This window comes from Lactuca serriola, chromosome 2, assembly GCF_051521515.1.
Source record: "Lactuca serriola cultivar US96UC23 chromosome 2, Lser_US96UC23_V15, whole genome shotgun sequence".
NCBI classification, from domain to species: Eukaryota; Viridiplantae; Streptophyta; class Magnoliopsida; order Asterales; family Asteraceae; genus Lactuca; species Lactuca serriola.
Window position 1 is genome coordinate 128,911,661 of NC_136409.1, and position 15,391 is coordinate 128,927,051.

General features: G+C 37.7%; 1 protein-coding gene across 1 annotated transcript; it reads right to left on the reverse strand.

Annotated features, from left to right (window-relative positions):
• Window positions 1–13,148: 13,148 nt before the first annotated feature.
• Window positions 13,149–15,035, reverse strand: LOC145086793 (cytochrome P450 76T24-like). The gene is made up of 3 exons (XM_079024631.1): window positions 14,532–15,035; window positions 13,987–14,409; window positions 13,149–13,911 (listed from the first exon to the last, which is right to left on the reverse strand). Exons 1-3 carry the CDS (start codon window positions 14,979–14,981, stop codon window positions 13,300–13,302), a joined length of 1,485 nt encoding a protein of 494 aa, XP_078880757.1. The 5' UTR covers window positions 14,982–15,035; the 3' UTR covers window positions 13,149–13,299.
• Window positions 15,036–15,391: the final 356 nt, after the last annotated feature.

Here is a 15,391-nt window from a genome sequence, read left to right on the forward strand (position 1 = left end):
GAAAGTGGTCTAAAAGGTAAATAAGTTGTTACTACTCCTACTCCTAACACCGCCCCTGTTTTGGAAACCAGGCAAGGTAAATGGAAAAAGTGCAAGACCCCTTCGAAGGGTACCAAGGGAAATTCTCTTGATGGCTCCTCTTCGAGTGCTACCAAAGGTGGTTTTGTCACTCCCTCTTCTAACACAAAAGAAGCCGAATGCTTCTCTTGTCATGATAAGGGGCACTGGAAACCAAACTGCCCCCAAGTACCTGCAAGATGTTAAGGATGGGAAGGTTAAAGCTACCCATGCAGGTATTTACACTATATTGTCTAATTACTCACTGCATACTAATTTTTGGGTCCTTGATACAGGTTGTTGTATTCACATATGTTCTAATTTGCAGGGCTTAAGAAGAAGTGAGGATGTTGAGCACGGGAAGATAAACTTGATCATGGGGAATAGGAAAGCTTCACCTATCACCAAGATTGGAGTTTATTCTTTATTGTTGAGTAATGGGTTAATGTTAGATTTGAATAAATGTTGTTACTCGTTTGTAATGGCGAGAAATATTATTTCTTTTCACGGTTTGTACAAACAAGAATTTACTTTTTCATTTGATAATGAATGTGGTGGTATTAATGCTTTTTATAATAATGTTCTTTATTTTAAAGCATTACCTTGTGATGTTGTATATGAAACTGTTTCAGTTGTAGACAACCTAGGAAATAATGTGTTGCATATAGATTCTTCCACTAGTTTCGACAAAGCATCCTTGTGGCATTGTTGTCTTGAACATGTTAACAAGAAGCACATAAGACAATTCCAAATGGCTGGAGTCTTGGAATCATTTGACATAAAGTCGGATGATACTTGTGAGTCTTGTTTGCTTGGAAAAATGACAAAGTCACCCTTCACTGGTACTTATGCTAGGGGTGAAGGTTTGTTAAACCTCATACACACAGATGTTTGTGGACCCTTCAGAACCGCCATAAGGGATGCTAGCCGCTTCTATGTGGCTTTTACTGACGATTACAGTAGATATGGTTATGTCTACTTAATCAAGCATAAGTCAGAAACCTTTGAAAAGTTCAAAGAGTTTAAATAGGAAGTGGAGAATCAGCTAGGCAGTAACATTAAGATGCTTCGATCCAATTGAGGTGGAGAGTATCTTATTACAGAGTTCCTTGACTACCTTAAGGAATGTGGAATTGTTTTACAATTGACACCTCCCATAACACCATAGCTTAATGGTGTGGCTGATAAGCGCAATTGAACGTTGTTGGACATGGTTCGTTCCATGATGAGTCGAGCTTCGTTATCAATCTCATTTTGGGGGTATGCCTTAGAGACTGCCGCCCATATCATTAATCTAGTCCCTACAAAGAAGGTTGCCAAAACACCTCATGAGACGTGGAATGGGAATGTTCCCACTTTAGACCACATAAAGATTTGGGGTTGCGAGGATTTCGTGAGACGTGAGATTCACGATAAGCTCGAACCTCGTAGTGAGCGGTGTATTTTAATCGCCTACCCACATAAATCTTTTGGTTACCTCTTCTACAGACCCAGTGAAAATGTGGTCTTTGTGGCAAGGAGAGGGGTCTTTCGCAAGAGAGAATTTATAAGCCAAGGAAACAGTGGGATGCAAATTGACCTTGATGAGCTTTAAGAATCAAGTGGTGAAGGAACCTCAAACCTTAGTAATCAACCTGGGGAGGAAACTCCTGTGGAACTAACTCTTGAGTTTGTACCTCTGAGGCGTTCCACTAGAGTTAGGAATCCACCTGAGCATTACTTTGGTTTCCATATTACTGCGGAAGGTGATACATTTATCAGTGATAGTACACTGGTAAATTTAGATGGACCTAACAACTATAGGGAAGCCGTGGCAGGTCCTGAGTCTGCTAAATGGAAAGAGGCTATGGACAGCGAGATTCAGTCCATGTATGGCAATCATGTTTGGAACTTGGTTGATAATGTACCGGGTCGTAAGACTGTCGGGTGCAAATGGATCTTCAGGAAGAAGACTGACATGGATGGGAAACTGCATACTTATAAGGCACGATTGGTTGTGAAGGGCTTCACTCAAGCTCAGGGAGTTGACTATGATGAAACCTTCTCACCTATAGCGATGATTAATTCTATTAGTGTTATGCTAGCCATTGCTGCATTTCATGATTTTGAAATATGGAAAATGGATGTCAAAACCGCTTTCCTTAATGGAAAGTTGGCTAAAGATGTTTACATGAGTCAGTCAGAGGGTTTTGTCAATGCAAAGTACCCTGATAGAGTGTACAAGCTTGAGAAGTCCATTTATGGATTGAAACAAGCATCTTGCAGCTGGAATCTTTGTTTTGATGAGAAAGTCAAAGAGTTTGGTGTTTCGAGAAACGAGGATGAGTCTTGTGTATATTTCAGAGCTAGTGGGAGTATAGTTAGCTTTTTGGTATTGTATGTGGATGACATACTACTCATAGGAAATGAAATCCCAACTTTGTAGGAGATTAAATCCTGGCTTGGGAAGTGTTTCGCTATGAAGGAACTTGGAGAAGCTGCCTATATCCTAGGGATAAAGATATTGAGAGATAGGAGTACAAGACTAATTGGACTTAGTCAAAAAACTTACTTGGACAAGGTGTTGAAGAGTTTCAACATGAAGAATTCCAAGAAAGGTAATTTACCGATCCAAAGCAATGCCAAATTGAGTAAGGCTCAGAGCCCGAGTAGACAGGCTGAGATAGCTGACATGAGTCGATTAGCTTATGCTTCAGTTTTTGGCTCGATCATGTATGCTATGACTTGTACCCGCCTTGATGTGGCCTTTGCTTTGAGCATGGTCTATAGATATCAGGGGAACCCTGGCAAGGCTCACTGAACCGCAGTAAAGAATATTCTCAAGTACCTGCAAAGGACTAAGGATTGGATTCTTACCCTTGGTGGGAGTGATTACTTGAGAGTAGTAGGGTATAGCAACGCCAACTTTCAGACCTACAGGGATAACTTCTGATCTCAGTCAGGCTGGGTGTTTACCCTAAATGGAGGAGCGATTACTTGGAAAAGTTCCAAGCAGGAGACGGTTGCTGATTCGACGTGTGAATCAGAGTATATAGTAGCGAGTGAAGCATCGAAGGAGGCGATATGGCTAAAGAACTTCATGGGAGACCTTGGAGTTGTACCAGCTATAAAGGATCCTATGGAGATTTTCTATGACAATAATAGTGCGGTTGCCTTAGCCAAGGAACTGAGAGATCATGGCAGATCCAGACAAATTGATAGAAAATATCACTTCATAAGAAATAAGATAGAAGAAGGAATCCCCGTGGCAAAGAGGGTATCGTCAGAAGAGAACCCAACAGATTCCCTCACGAAGGGACTGACTAGGGTTAGGCATTTGCAGCATGTGAGGTGCATCTGGCTGAAGGAAGATATTAGTTTTATAGATTAGATATCTATCTCTGAAACTTGTAAAATGTAATTGACATTTGATGATTAAATAAAAGTTGTTGTTTATTTATAAGTAAGGTGTTTCTATCTTGTATCAATCGTTTACTATTTTTTAAACTTTGCATGTTTTGACTTCCAGAATAATTACTTTATTCTAACTCTCCACAGTCAATCATACTTTAGAAGTAGGTATGAATCAAGACTGTCATGAATTAGGCTTGTAGATGTCTAAGGTGTTAGACATAGCAAAAGTTGCTACAACATTCATGAGTGCTCATAAGTTCAGAGTGTTGGATTAAACTCACGCTCACTTGTATCACTTCATGGAATTTATCTCGAGTGATCGTGAGACGATAATATCAAACAAGGCTTCAAACCTAGAGATATGAGTTGTTGACTATGAGTTGGTTGTGCATTGATTGTACGAAAATGCATCAGAAACTTGATGCTATAAAACATGCCTTTGTGTATGATTCAACAAGTACTAGTACAAGCATATGATTCAAATTTTATATGTTCCTTTTAATCCTTGGAGGATTAGAAGCGATATCTGGGGCCCTTCGATGATTTTGTTTTGACCTATGTGTCGGGCCCGGTCAGAACCAAATTGATGTGTTTAGTTTAGTTCTATGTCAAACAAATCGAAAATCGGGAAACAAACTGTTGGACAATAAGTACGATGTTGTTCCATGTATTTGTCCGGCTGATATCTTGAGAACAGAGGATTATATGATCACTTATCTAAAATGGCACTTCATAGTTCAATAGAGTTTTAGGAGCTACGATTGCTGGTCGATTCTTGAAGTTATACTTGCAACTATAGTTATCAGACTTATCCAAGTGGGAGACTGTTGGATAAGGTGTCTAAGTCCGTAACTATATTTGGTATGTACTTGAGCCGACCCGGCATGGTCCTTTTGGGTTGCACTTCACCGAAACAATTTGTATGGATAATCTTTTGAGAATATTATATTTATGATATATTAATATATTATAAGTTATAATATATTAATATGAAATCATATTATTTAATCAGTATTGATCAAGAATTAATTTGGAATTAATTTAGGGATAAAAAAGAAACTAATTAAAAACGGACTCTTATATATAGAATGGGCGAATGTTCATTTAGGATGGGCTAAGCTTGCATAGAAGTCCATGGAGCTTTTAACTTATGGATCCTATGGAAATGAAAGGTCATGGGTATTAGGGTTTACATGGATGTAACCCTAATCCACCATACCATATAAAGAGGTCTTTGGCACATAAAATGGCACTAGTGTGTGTGACAGAGAAGGTGGGCCGATTTCTAGTGTGCATTACTATTCTCCCATGTTTTCCTAGTTGTGTGGTGATTTGTGATTCCACTTGAGGCATTCACATCATTGGTGCTAGGCTCTCAAAACTCCAAGAAATCAACCACAAGAAAAGGTATGTCTTTCTACTAGATTTTTATGTTACAAGTACCCCATAACATGCTAGTTAGGATGAGATCCTTGGAAAAATCAAATTTGCATGTATATTAGAGAAAACATAGATCCAAGGTTTCTAGGGTTGCATGTACACCATAGGAGTGTTAGAATGCTCAAAACCCTTCGAATGCTACTATTCCGTGGTTGGTGAAGATGGAGACCGACATGGGATGTTGTCATTTCAGTCGGAAGTGAGGAGGAACGAGTCACAGCTGCCATGCCACTGCAGTTGCTGCCGATCGAAGATGCGTCCATCACCGGACGCTGTGACTATCACTGCTGGAGAAGCGAACCGTGGAGGAGTCTCTACCATCAATTGAAGATGCACCACCGTTCTACTGTTGCATTCTTTGCAAACATTTTTCTTCTCTTATTTCCGTTAGCCGACACCTGCTGCCTCGCCATTAAAACACCATCGTGACGTCCTCCTCCGACTGCTTTTATGTTGCCATGAGGTGGCTGTGTTGGGTGTACGTTTATGATGAGCACAAGTGTTGAAGAACCACCATGGCGGCCAACCATGGTGACTGCTGCCGTCAACACCGCTGCTGCCCGCCATTTCATGCCATCGCCGCCATCGTACGCCACCAGGTAGGTGGCTGGCTGCATTTTGCAAACATAATCGTGTGTGTGTATTTTTGCTTTTAGTGTGTGTCGTGGGTGGTGTTGCTTGGCCGGAATTCACGAGAAAATCCACCACCACCACCTTGTACCATCGTTGGGCACCACAAGGGTGGTTGTGTGTATCTTATTGTGTGTGTGTTTATTTGGGATATTGCATTGTAATATTTTATTTTGACCGAAATAATTATGGAAATCCGTCACCACCACCGTGAGGTGGTGGCCGTCGCCATGAGCCGCCATTGACCACCACTACCCAAGGCGGTAGTGGGTGGTGCCCAACTTAATGAATAATTAATTAACCTAAAAGCTTAACAAATGGACTAATTGGAACGCGATTGGTTTGGAAACCTTAATTAGGATTTAGAAAACACTAATTTTTGGATATGTTAATTTGGAATTGTCGGGACCCACATGTTTGGACCAATGGAATTGAATTTGAATTACACCCGATCACACCGTATGATTTATCTAGGAGAGTGGCGGACTTAATGGATTAATTTCTTAATGGGTTAAGTAAGAAACACTTAAACCTAATCGTCTTTTTATGTGAAAACCCTAATTTGTGCTTGGGCCTTGAGTTGGGCCTTTCTATTGGGCTTTGGTGATTGGGCTAGTGGTGGTCCATCCAAGAACAAGCATATGGACTAGAATATTTAAATGGGCTTTAGGGTAATGCCCATGTATGGCGTTTGGGCCCAATTTGGAAAATTAGGTCAAAGATAGACCATAACTGGGACTTGATGATTATGAGGTGTTGGACCATTAGAATGCCAAATGTTTGGACTGTAATAAATGGTTGGGCCTTAGGATAAGACCATGTAGTCGTTTGGGCCTAATTTGGAAAATTAGGCCATTTGTTGGGCTTTGGTTCATAGTTTGACTTTTGGGCCTTGAGCTTGAATCAAGCTAAGATGGGGGTAAAGTAGTCTTTTACCCCAAGCATGGACTTATGGTTATGTGTTGGAACACAATTATTAATTGGGTGTTATTTTGATATTGAAATTTGGGAATCTATCAACTAGCAGCTAGAGTTTTGTCTGTGGGACTTCAGCAGTGTGAGGTCAGTTACCTTCCAGTAGAAGTAGGTCGCAATCACAAATACCGGCCCAATAGTAGTTGATTATAATTGAGACGATTGTCTTTGTGATAATTGTCTGGTATGCCACTATCTGTTATGCTTTATGTGCTAGTATGCTATGATATTATGTGATAGTGGTAGGGGTAGATTAGACCCCGTAGCCGGTTGAGATAAACCGAAGGGTAGGTAAGGCACCCATATATGCCTGACAGTATGTTATGCTATGATATTATGTGATAGTGGTAGGGGTAGGTTAGACCTCGTAGCCGGTTGAGATAAACGAGAGGGTAGGTCAGGCACCCAGATATGCCTGACAGTATGTTATGCTATGTTATTATGTAGTAGTGGTAGGGGTGGAATAGTCCCCGTAACCGGTTGAAATAAACCGGATGGTAGGTCGAACACTTAGATATGCCTGGCAAGGTAGGTCGAGCACCCATATATGCTTGACAGGGGTAGGTTGGGCACCCCGGTATGCCTAAAAAGGGTAGGTTGAGCACCCAGATATGCTCAGCAGGGTAGGTCGGGCACCTATATATGCCCGACAATATGTTTATTGTATGGTATGTGGTATGATGGGGCAACTCACTAAGCTTGGTGCTTACGGTTTATAGTTTTGGTTTCAGGTACTTCACTTTCAAAGGAAAGGACCCGGCTCGATCGCAGCACATCACACTATGTTTTCCGCACATGAGATCTTTGGGATTATACTCTGATATTGAATTATGATGATATGTTTTGATTATTGACATACTTGTTTTGACATGGGATGATATTATTAATGTTATTATACTATTGGTTTTTATAACAACTTATTTAAAAATGAAATTTTTGGTCTTAAATTTTAGGACGTTACATGTGCACACTACATCTGCCCAGAACATTTTTGGCAACCCTGTATGTAACCTCATGCTCTTAGCACTATTATTTATTGTTCTGTTCATCCGCTCTGCAACACCGTTTTGCTAAGGTGTTTTTGGTACAGTCTTCAACATTATGATCATGTGTTCTGCACAATAATCTGTAAACTCCTTGTTGCTGTATTCACCCCCATTATCTAACTTTAGACAGTTTATCTTCAGAGTCGTCTTATTCTCCACAGTAGATTTAAGCCTTTTAAAAGTAGAGAAAACGTCAGATTTATTTTGCAGAAAGTAAACCCATACCTGTCTTGTAGCATCATCTGTAAAGGAAACATATTATCGAAAATCTCCTATTGATGAAACTGATGTGGGATCGAAGACATGAAAATGTATCAGCTCAATCTTCTCTGATTTAGGTGGCTGGCCCATCTTCACAAAAGTAACAATTTTCTATTTACCGAGTATGCATGGTTCACAGAAGTCAATTGTCATATTCTTTAGTTTTGGGATCCTTCCCTTTGAAGCAAGCATCTTAATTCCCTTCTTACTCATATAGACAAGTCTTTGGTGAGATAAACTAGAAGACTCCCCATCTTCAACAGTTGCATTTGTATCTCCTGAGGTCAACTCCACCATATATAGAGTTCCCTTTTTTTTTCCTTGAGCAATGACCAAGTTCCCTTTAATAAGCTTCCATTTACCTTTTTAAAACTTTAAATCATGCCCCTCTTCATCCAACTCTCTCACCAAGATCAATATTTTCTTCAGATTAGAAATATATTCCACATCCTTCAAAATCCAGGTAGTACCTATTGAAGTTTACAAAGCTACATCTCCAATACCAGTGATCTTTAGAATTTTATCAACTGCTAGGCGAATAATACAGTTGTAAGGTTTGAGATTTCTCATGATTTTTTTTTTGTTATGGCAAGCATGAAATGATGCTCTTGAATCCATCACCAAAGACGTGGCTGAATTTTCTACACAACAAATGAGAGCATCATCATGGTCTTCAGCCACATTCATCTCCTTCTTGCCATTATATGCAGGAGGTTAAAAATATTTATTTCTGAAATGTCCTATTTCATTACAGTTCCAGCAGACGATTTCTTTTTTGGTTCTTGATTGTCCTCTCTTCCATGATTTTGATCTTTTTCTTCCGTATCCACCTCTATTTTGTTTCCTGCCCTCTTGTCTGTATTTAGTAAACTGGTGGAACCTTCTCCTGCATTCCTTATCCGAACATCTTTTCCAAGAGTAAGATCTCTGATGCTTTTGAATGTGAGTTTCGTAGTTCCTGAAGAAAGTCAATTTATATAGTCCAGCAGTGACTGTTCTAATGGCAGGGTCTAACAACAAACATAGTGTTCATGTCCAATCCTCTATTTTCAACGATAAATGGACCGGTAAAGTACCTGATATTTCATTCATGGTGAACAAGCATTCATGCAAATATGGTTACTACCTTTATGATGGGATACCTATATTATTCTACTTTTATAAAGACATATTCGGTATTATTATTATTATTATTTTTTGGGGACCCTAATGGATAAAAAACAGAAGGAAATGAATATCATTTATGTCACAAATATTGACCACAAACCATAAATGGTATGAATTTACTTCCACACATACTTGCTGAAACTAAATTATTGGAGACTATATCGAGTTCCGATTCCTTTTTGTTCAATATTTTATTAAAGAATCAAATGCAAAACATGGAATAGTTGTTTCAATTATTGCATGACATAAACTTCACAAATCTTGAATTTGATCGATTGGTAGTTAGTTTTATGGTTTTACTTATAAGATAGAAAACAAACTCGATAATCAATTAACACACTACATGAAAAAGGATCTATAAGGACGATACTTATAGGGACGACAAAAGTCGTTTCTATAGATCATCTATAGAGACGACATGTAGTCTCTATAGGGTTGACCAAAATTTTAAAACCTGATAATCTATAGAGACGACATTTTGTTGCAATGGGTCACTCAGGTAGTTGGCGGGTTTGTGAAAAGATATAGCTACGACTTGTCGTCCCGACAAGTTAGGCAGGAATTTTGGCGGGATTCAGAAAACATATGGGGACGAAAAGTCTTCCCCAAAAAAATAAATTAGATGCAATTTATATTTTTTAATATGTTGTTTATTCAGAATATTGGAGGGGTGTCGTTTTGTTTAAGGGTGTAGGGGTGAGAGGTCGTCCCTATAGAGTTTCTACTCCCTAAACTGATGTCAAGAATACATTATCCGCTTCTCTCATTCAATAACAACTCCTTTTCACGTTTTCCTGTATCTCGATCGGCGATTGATAGACGTCAAACACGAACACCATGGCACATGTGGATCGCCTTCACCTCCAGCCTCCTCAGCAACAACCGCTATCATTGCCAACATTGGTACCGCCTCGTTTCCCGCAACCTCCTTCGGTAGTTCATGATGACATTTCCCCCTTCACTCTTTTCTCTACTTTGATCGAAGATTTGCTGCTTTTCTGGATACGAAATCGACGGCTACTTTACAAGTCGAACTCCACATCACAACCACCTTCACCACCGACGATGCTTCAATTCCCCTGTGACGACGACTGTTTCTTCACTCTCCAACAACATCCAATTTCGAAATCATAGAGGTATGTCGTTGATCTGTTTATTTTAATGATGTTTGAGAATCTTCCTTCAATTTTTACTGTTTTAAAGCATGTAATAAAATCACTTAGCACATAGTCCACTCAATCGGTTTGTTTAGATGTAGTGTAATGCTTCCTTCATGGTTATTTCTTGAGTTGTGGTTATTTTTATTTTGTAAAAGTATCAATAGTATGAAATAGGGACATTAAGACTTAATGAGTTAGAGATCCCATTCCCATGTGATGCAGGCAATTGGAAACCATGTTGATCTAACAATTGGTGGTTCAAATGGTCATTTTGAGTTCAATTTCTTCAAGCTAATGATTTCCAGTAATCTTTTATATGTAAGTGGACTTTCTATTTTATAATTCAACAAAAGATCACTAGAAACCTGAATATTGCCATTTATCATGAAAATTTATAGTGGCAATTTTGAGTATCTGTTTTAATCTTGATGAACTAACCATGTATTTGTATAATTCTATCAACAAGGATACCTTGGGGATTGAGAATTGCAGCTCGTCTTGGGTTATCATTTTCAAAGTATATTGAGACAACAATTCATAAACATGCTGCAGAATCTTCATTCCGTTTTCTTCACAAAAATAGGTGATTACTTTTTGACCTTATATCTATCCCTTGCACATATTATTTGTCAAAATCGATCTTTTAAAAAAGTTATCATCTACAATATAGCAATTATATTCTTTCCTAAAAAGTTATATATTTTTTAAGCTAGAAAAGGAACCTCAAAAACCACCAAAAGACAATTATACCGAACTTTTCCAATGAAAAAGAGCACAATAAGGACCAAATAGAACAAGAAATCTTTAAACATCCACCATCAAAACTGAGCTTCAATCAATTGAATACTTAATTCAAGTGATTAATGATTATTTAGGATTAAAATGAATATATTTGTAGAAACAAATCAACAATCAATGATAAGCAATAAGAAAATTAATTATTGAGACAAATGTAAAATTACTTAACTGTCCCTAGCTTTAATCTATGTTGCAGTGGTGGCTACAGATGATGAGATGATTGCAGATTGTTGTCATGGATTTGGAGCAGATGTCATAATGACATCTTAATCTTGTCGAAATGGTATGGTTAAATAGCATTCTTTGTTAAATATAGCATCATTATACTTTGAATAATCTATACAATTCTAATTATAATTTACATTGCTATTTCTTGCATCAAATTTACAGGAACTGAACGCTGCAATGAGGCACTCCTATAATTGATGGAGATGAGCCCGATATAATTAGTTTTACAAGTAAGTTACAATCACACTTCTATTTGGTATGATGGAATGGAATGACAAAGGAATGGAATTGTAATTCTTCATTCCATTCCATGGTGGGAATGGAAATGTAATGCCTTTGCATTTTGTAGGCAACCCCTGATTCTGTATTTAGTACTGCAATTACATTTTTGAAAGCAGATGCATGTGATCCAAATCGGCTGAAATGTGTGGTGGATAATCATGGCTATGCAATATATTTTTCAAAGGGACTTATTCCATTTATTTTTTTGGCACAAATTGTTTAACATGGGTTTCATGTGATACAGGTTAGGGAAGGTCAATCCACAATTCCCTTATTTCCTTCATCTTGGAATCCAGGTAAAGATTCAAGATTTATGTTTTTTTTTTCAAAAAATTTTGTAATTAGTGATTGAAAATTTTGAATCATCATATTTCACTTTTTCATTGCATTTATTTGTCCCTTTTTCATCATCACAGTTTTATGCTCCTTTTTAAAAATAACATTTTAACCTCACTTGTGCAGCAAGGATTAAAATATTTTAAAATGTCACAAAGATGAACACATCTTCCCCACAAACCCTTGTTACAGATATTGGTGAGTCCTCATGTAAATATGAACATAATTTTCTGTTTTTAGACGATTAATAATTGAGTTACTATTAGATTTAACACTTTTACATATTAGGTTGCTTTTGAATTTGAGAAAAAAGATGAAAGAGACAAGGACAAAGTGGCACTTTTACAAAGTTGATTGGTGGGGGTGGGGGTTGAAAATATGAAAGAAACAAGGGCAAAATGGTCATTTTGGAAAATGAGTAGTTCATAAAAAAACAAATAAACATGAAAGAGAAAAGGACAAACTGGTCAAATAGAAAAATGGATGAAAAGATCAAATAGAAAAAGGACAAAATGGTCATTTTTCTTTACAAATGTAACAGTGGAGTTGTTATGATAATGCCAAGACTACCCACAATGAGAAAAGTAAACCGAAGGTGATGTTTCTTTCTTTTCAATTGTTACAATATTTTCCAAATGTCAGGAAGCTGCTCTCTGAAGAATTTGATGCAAAGTTTGGTAAATCTGAATTAGTATAGTTTTAAAACATGTAATGCTTGAGAATCTTCATTCAATTTGTACCATTTTAAAACATGTAATAAAATCATTTAGCATGATTTGTTGCAATTAAATTTTGTTGTTGTAGCTATTTTGTAAATATACTGCTTTAGCTATTTTAGAACTGTGTAAACTAGGAAAATAAACAGAAAAAAGAACAGGGTGTAAACCTGTGGGCATACCTATAGAGACGACATGTCGTCTCTATAGGTGAATGTATAGGGACGCCAAATCGTCTCTATAGGTGCATTACTACCATGATTTGTTGTTTCTATAGGTTGTGGTATGTCGTGTATAACTTTATCTATAGAGACGACATGTTGTCTTTATAGTTGCTTCTATAGAGACGAGTAGTCCTCTCTATAGCTTCATCTATGGTAATTGGAAGCATATAGTGACGGATCCTTTAGAGACGATATGTCATCTCTATAGGGAAGCTATTGCGACGATATTTTTAGCGACGATAAAGAACATCTATTGCGACGGAGCTATGAGGACGAACATTATATGGACGACTTGTCGTCGCCGTCATCTATAGGGACGACTTTAGTACCTTTAGGGATGACAAATGTCGTCCCTATAGGTCTCATTTCTTGTAGTGCCCATCAGTCAATTTATATAGTCCGGTCAAATAGGATTCATAAAAAGAACACAGCGGATTAAGAAAGACATGAATCATGTGTGTGTGATTTGTTGATCCCTTTGATACCACATGTCTAACCAAAATATGAGAAATAAGTACAAGTTTCAAATAAAGTCAAAGTACAACAAAAAATGCTTTTCGGCATTTATTTAAGAAAACAACTTCGATCAGAGTTTCATAGGTATAGCCATGAGTGGTTCAGCCTTTTGCAATGTGATCCCAAACTTTTCTCCCATATCAATATCTTGTGGTCTCTTATTTCCCACAACCTTCCAATCAAACTTATGAATCAAAGATCCCAATATTATATGTAACATTCTATTAGCAAGATTCAATCCTGGACACATCCTCCTTCCTGCACCAAATGGAATAAGCTCAAAATCTTGGCCTTTATAGTCAATCTTCATGTCCAAAAACCTCTCCGGCATGAACATTTCTGGGTCTGACCATATGTTTGGATCTCGGCCCATAGCCCAAACGTTACACAAAATTTGTGCATTTTTAGGCACAATGAAACCTTGAATAGCAACGTCATTCATGGCTTGGCGAGGGATAAGAAAAGGGGCAGGAGGATGAAGTCTCAGAGTTTCCTTAATCACAGCTTGTAGGTAAGTGAGTTGAGAGATATCAGATTCTTGTATGCTTCCATTGTTGTTGTTTTGCATGACTTTATCGACCTCCAACCTCGCTATTTTCATTTTCTCTGGGTTTCGAATTAGCTCCGACATCGCCCATTCCAACGTGCTTGATGTGGTGTCCGTTCCTGCCACAAATAGTGTCTATAAAACAAAAATATTGTTAATGCGTGTGCTATTATCGGAAATATTTTTTAATTATTAAAAGGATTTGCTTACCAAAAATAAGTGTCTCATATCATTTTGAGTAAAACTCGATTGTTGGTTTAGTAGCAAGTCTAAAACATCATCGTTTTTGGTTGAAACACCATTTGATCTATTTTGCAACCTGTCATTGATGATCTTATCGAAAATAGTTATCATTTTCTTGGCATAAGCATTTTCCGGCCATATTAACTCTAGTGGATCCAACCAGTGAAGTATCGGAAAAAGGTCTAGTAGACCTGGCTTTGCGCCAGCTTGCATCACTTGCAATACCAAGCCTTGGAATTCTTGTGTTGATTTGGGATCATATTGAGCAAGATCCACAGAAAACATGAAGCTGGAAAGGATGTTAAGAGCTGTTGTGAATGCACATGCACCTACGTTCAGAGCCTTTTCCTCTATACAACATTGGTTAACATGGTTGACAAGATCTTGTACCTAGAATATAAAAATAGAAGTTAATCATGTTAAATGGATAAGAACGTACGTTTCCATTTTGTTCTGTGGTTAACAGTAATTGTACGGATGGATATAGAAATCTATTGAGATCTTATTTGTACCTTCTCTCGTCGTAGGAGTTCACTAGCATCTAGCTGTTGCACACAAAACAAATATTCTTTAGTCATTCTTCGCAATTTTCGCCATTGATCTCCAGCCTCCATCCAAACTATGGAGTATTTATGATAGTCTCCAACTTGGATAGCCTTAGGAGCTGATCGATTTAAGAAAGACGTATCATGTGTGCTAAAGAATTCTTTGGTGATACCAGGAGATGAAATGACTATGGTTGTATTGCTTGCGAGCTTAAGTGACATTAAAGGACCATAACGTTTAGATAATATGGCAAGTGATTGGTGGGGTTTGTCACCGAATTCTAAGAGGTTTCCGATGATAGGAAAACCTTTTGGTCCCGGAGGTAACCGGGAGTTGCGCCGGCTGGAAATAATGAAGGCGTACATGATCAATGGTAAAAGACAAGATACTACGAGGAAGAAGGATTGGTACTCCATTGTTTTGTGTGGCTGTCCTTTTGATACGTTAACTTAAACCTTTTCACGAATCATCTATTTATAAGTAGGATAAATTACACGAATGGTCCCTATATTTTACCTAAAATCTTAAGTTTGGTTCATGTTTCTGAAATGAGTCACAAATTCATCGCAAAATTTGTTTTTTTGTTGCAGTTTTCGTCATCGTCTAATGTGAAAACACTTCTTTACCCTATTAACATGTACCGAATAATACCCGGAAAAAATAAATATGGTCAGGTTTAATGGAGTGTAAAAGCAAAAATCCGGTTAATAACACACTCAAGAATATTCATGCAATCTTCAATGCTAGATCTCATTTAGAGGTACATAATATTGTAACATCATTATTTGTCATGTCACATCACAAATATATAAACCTCTAATAATTT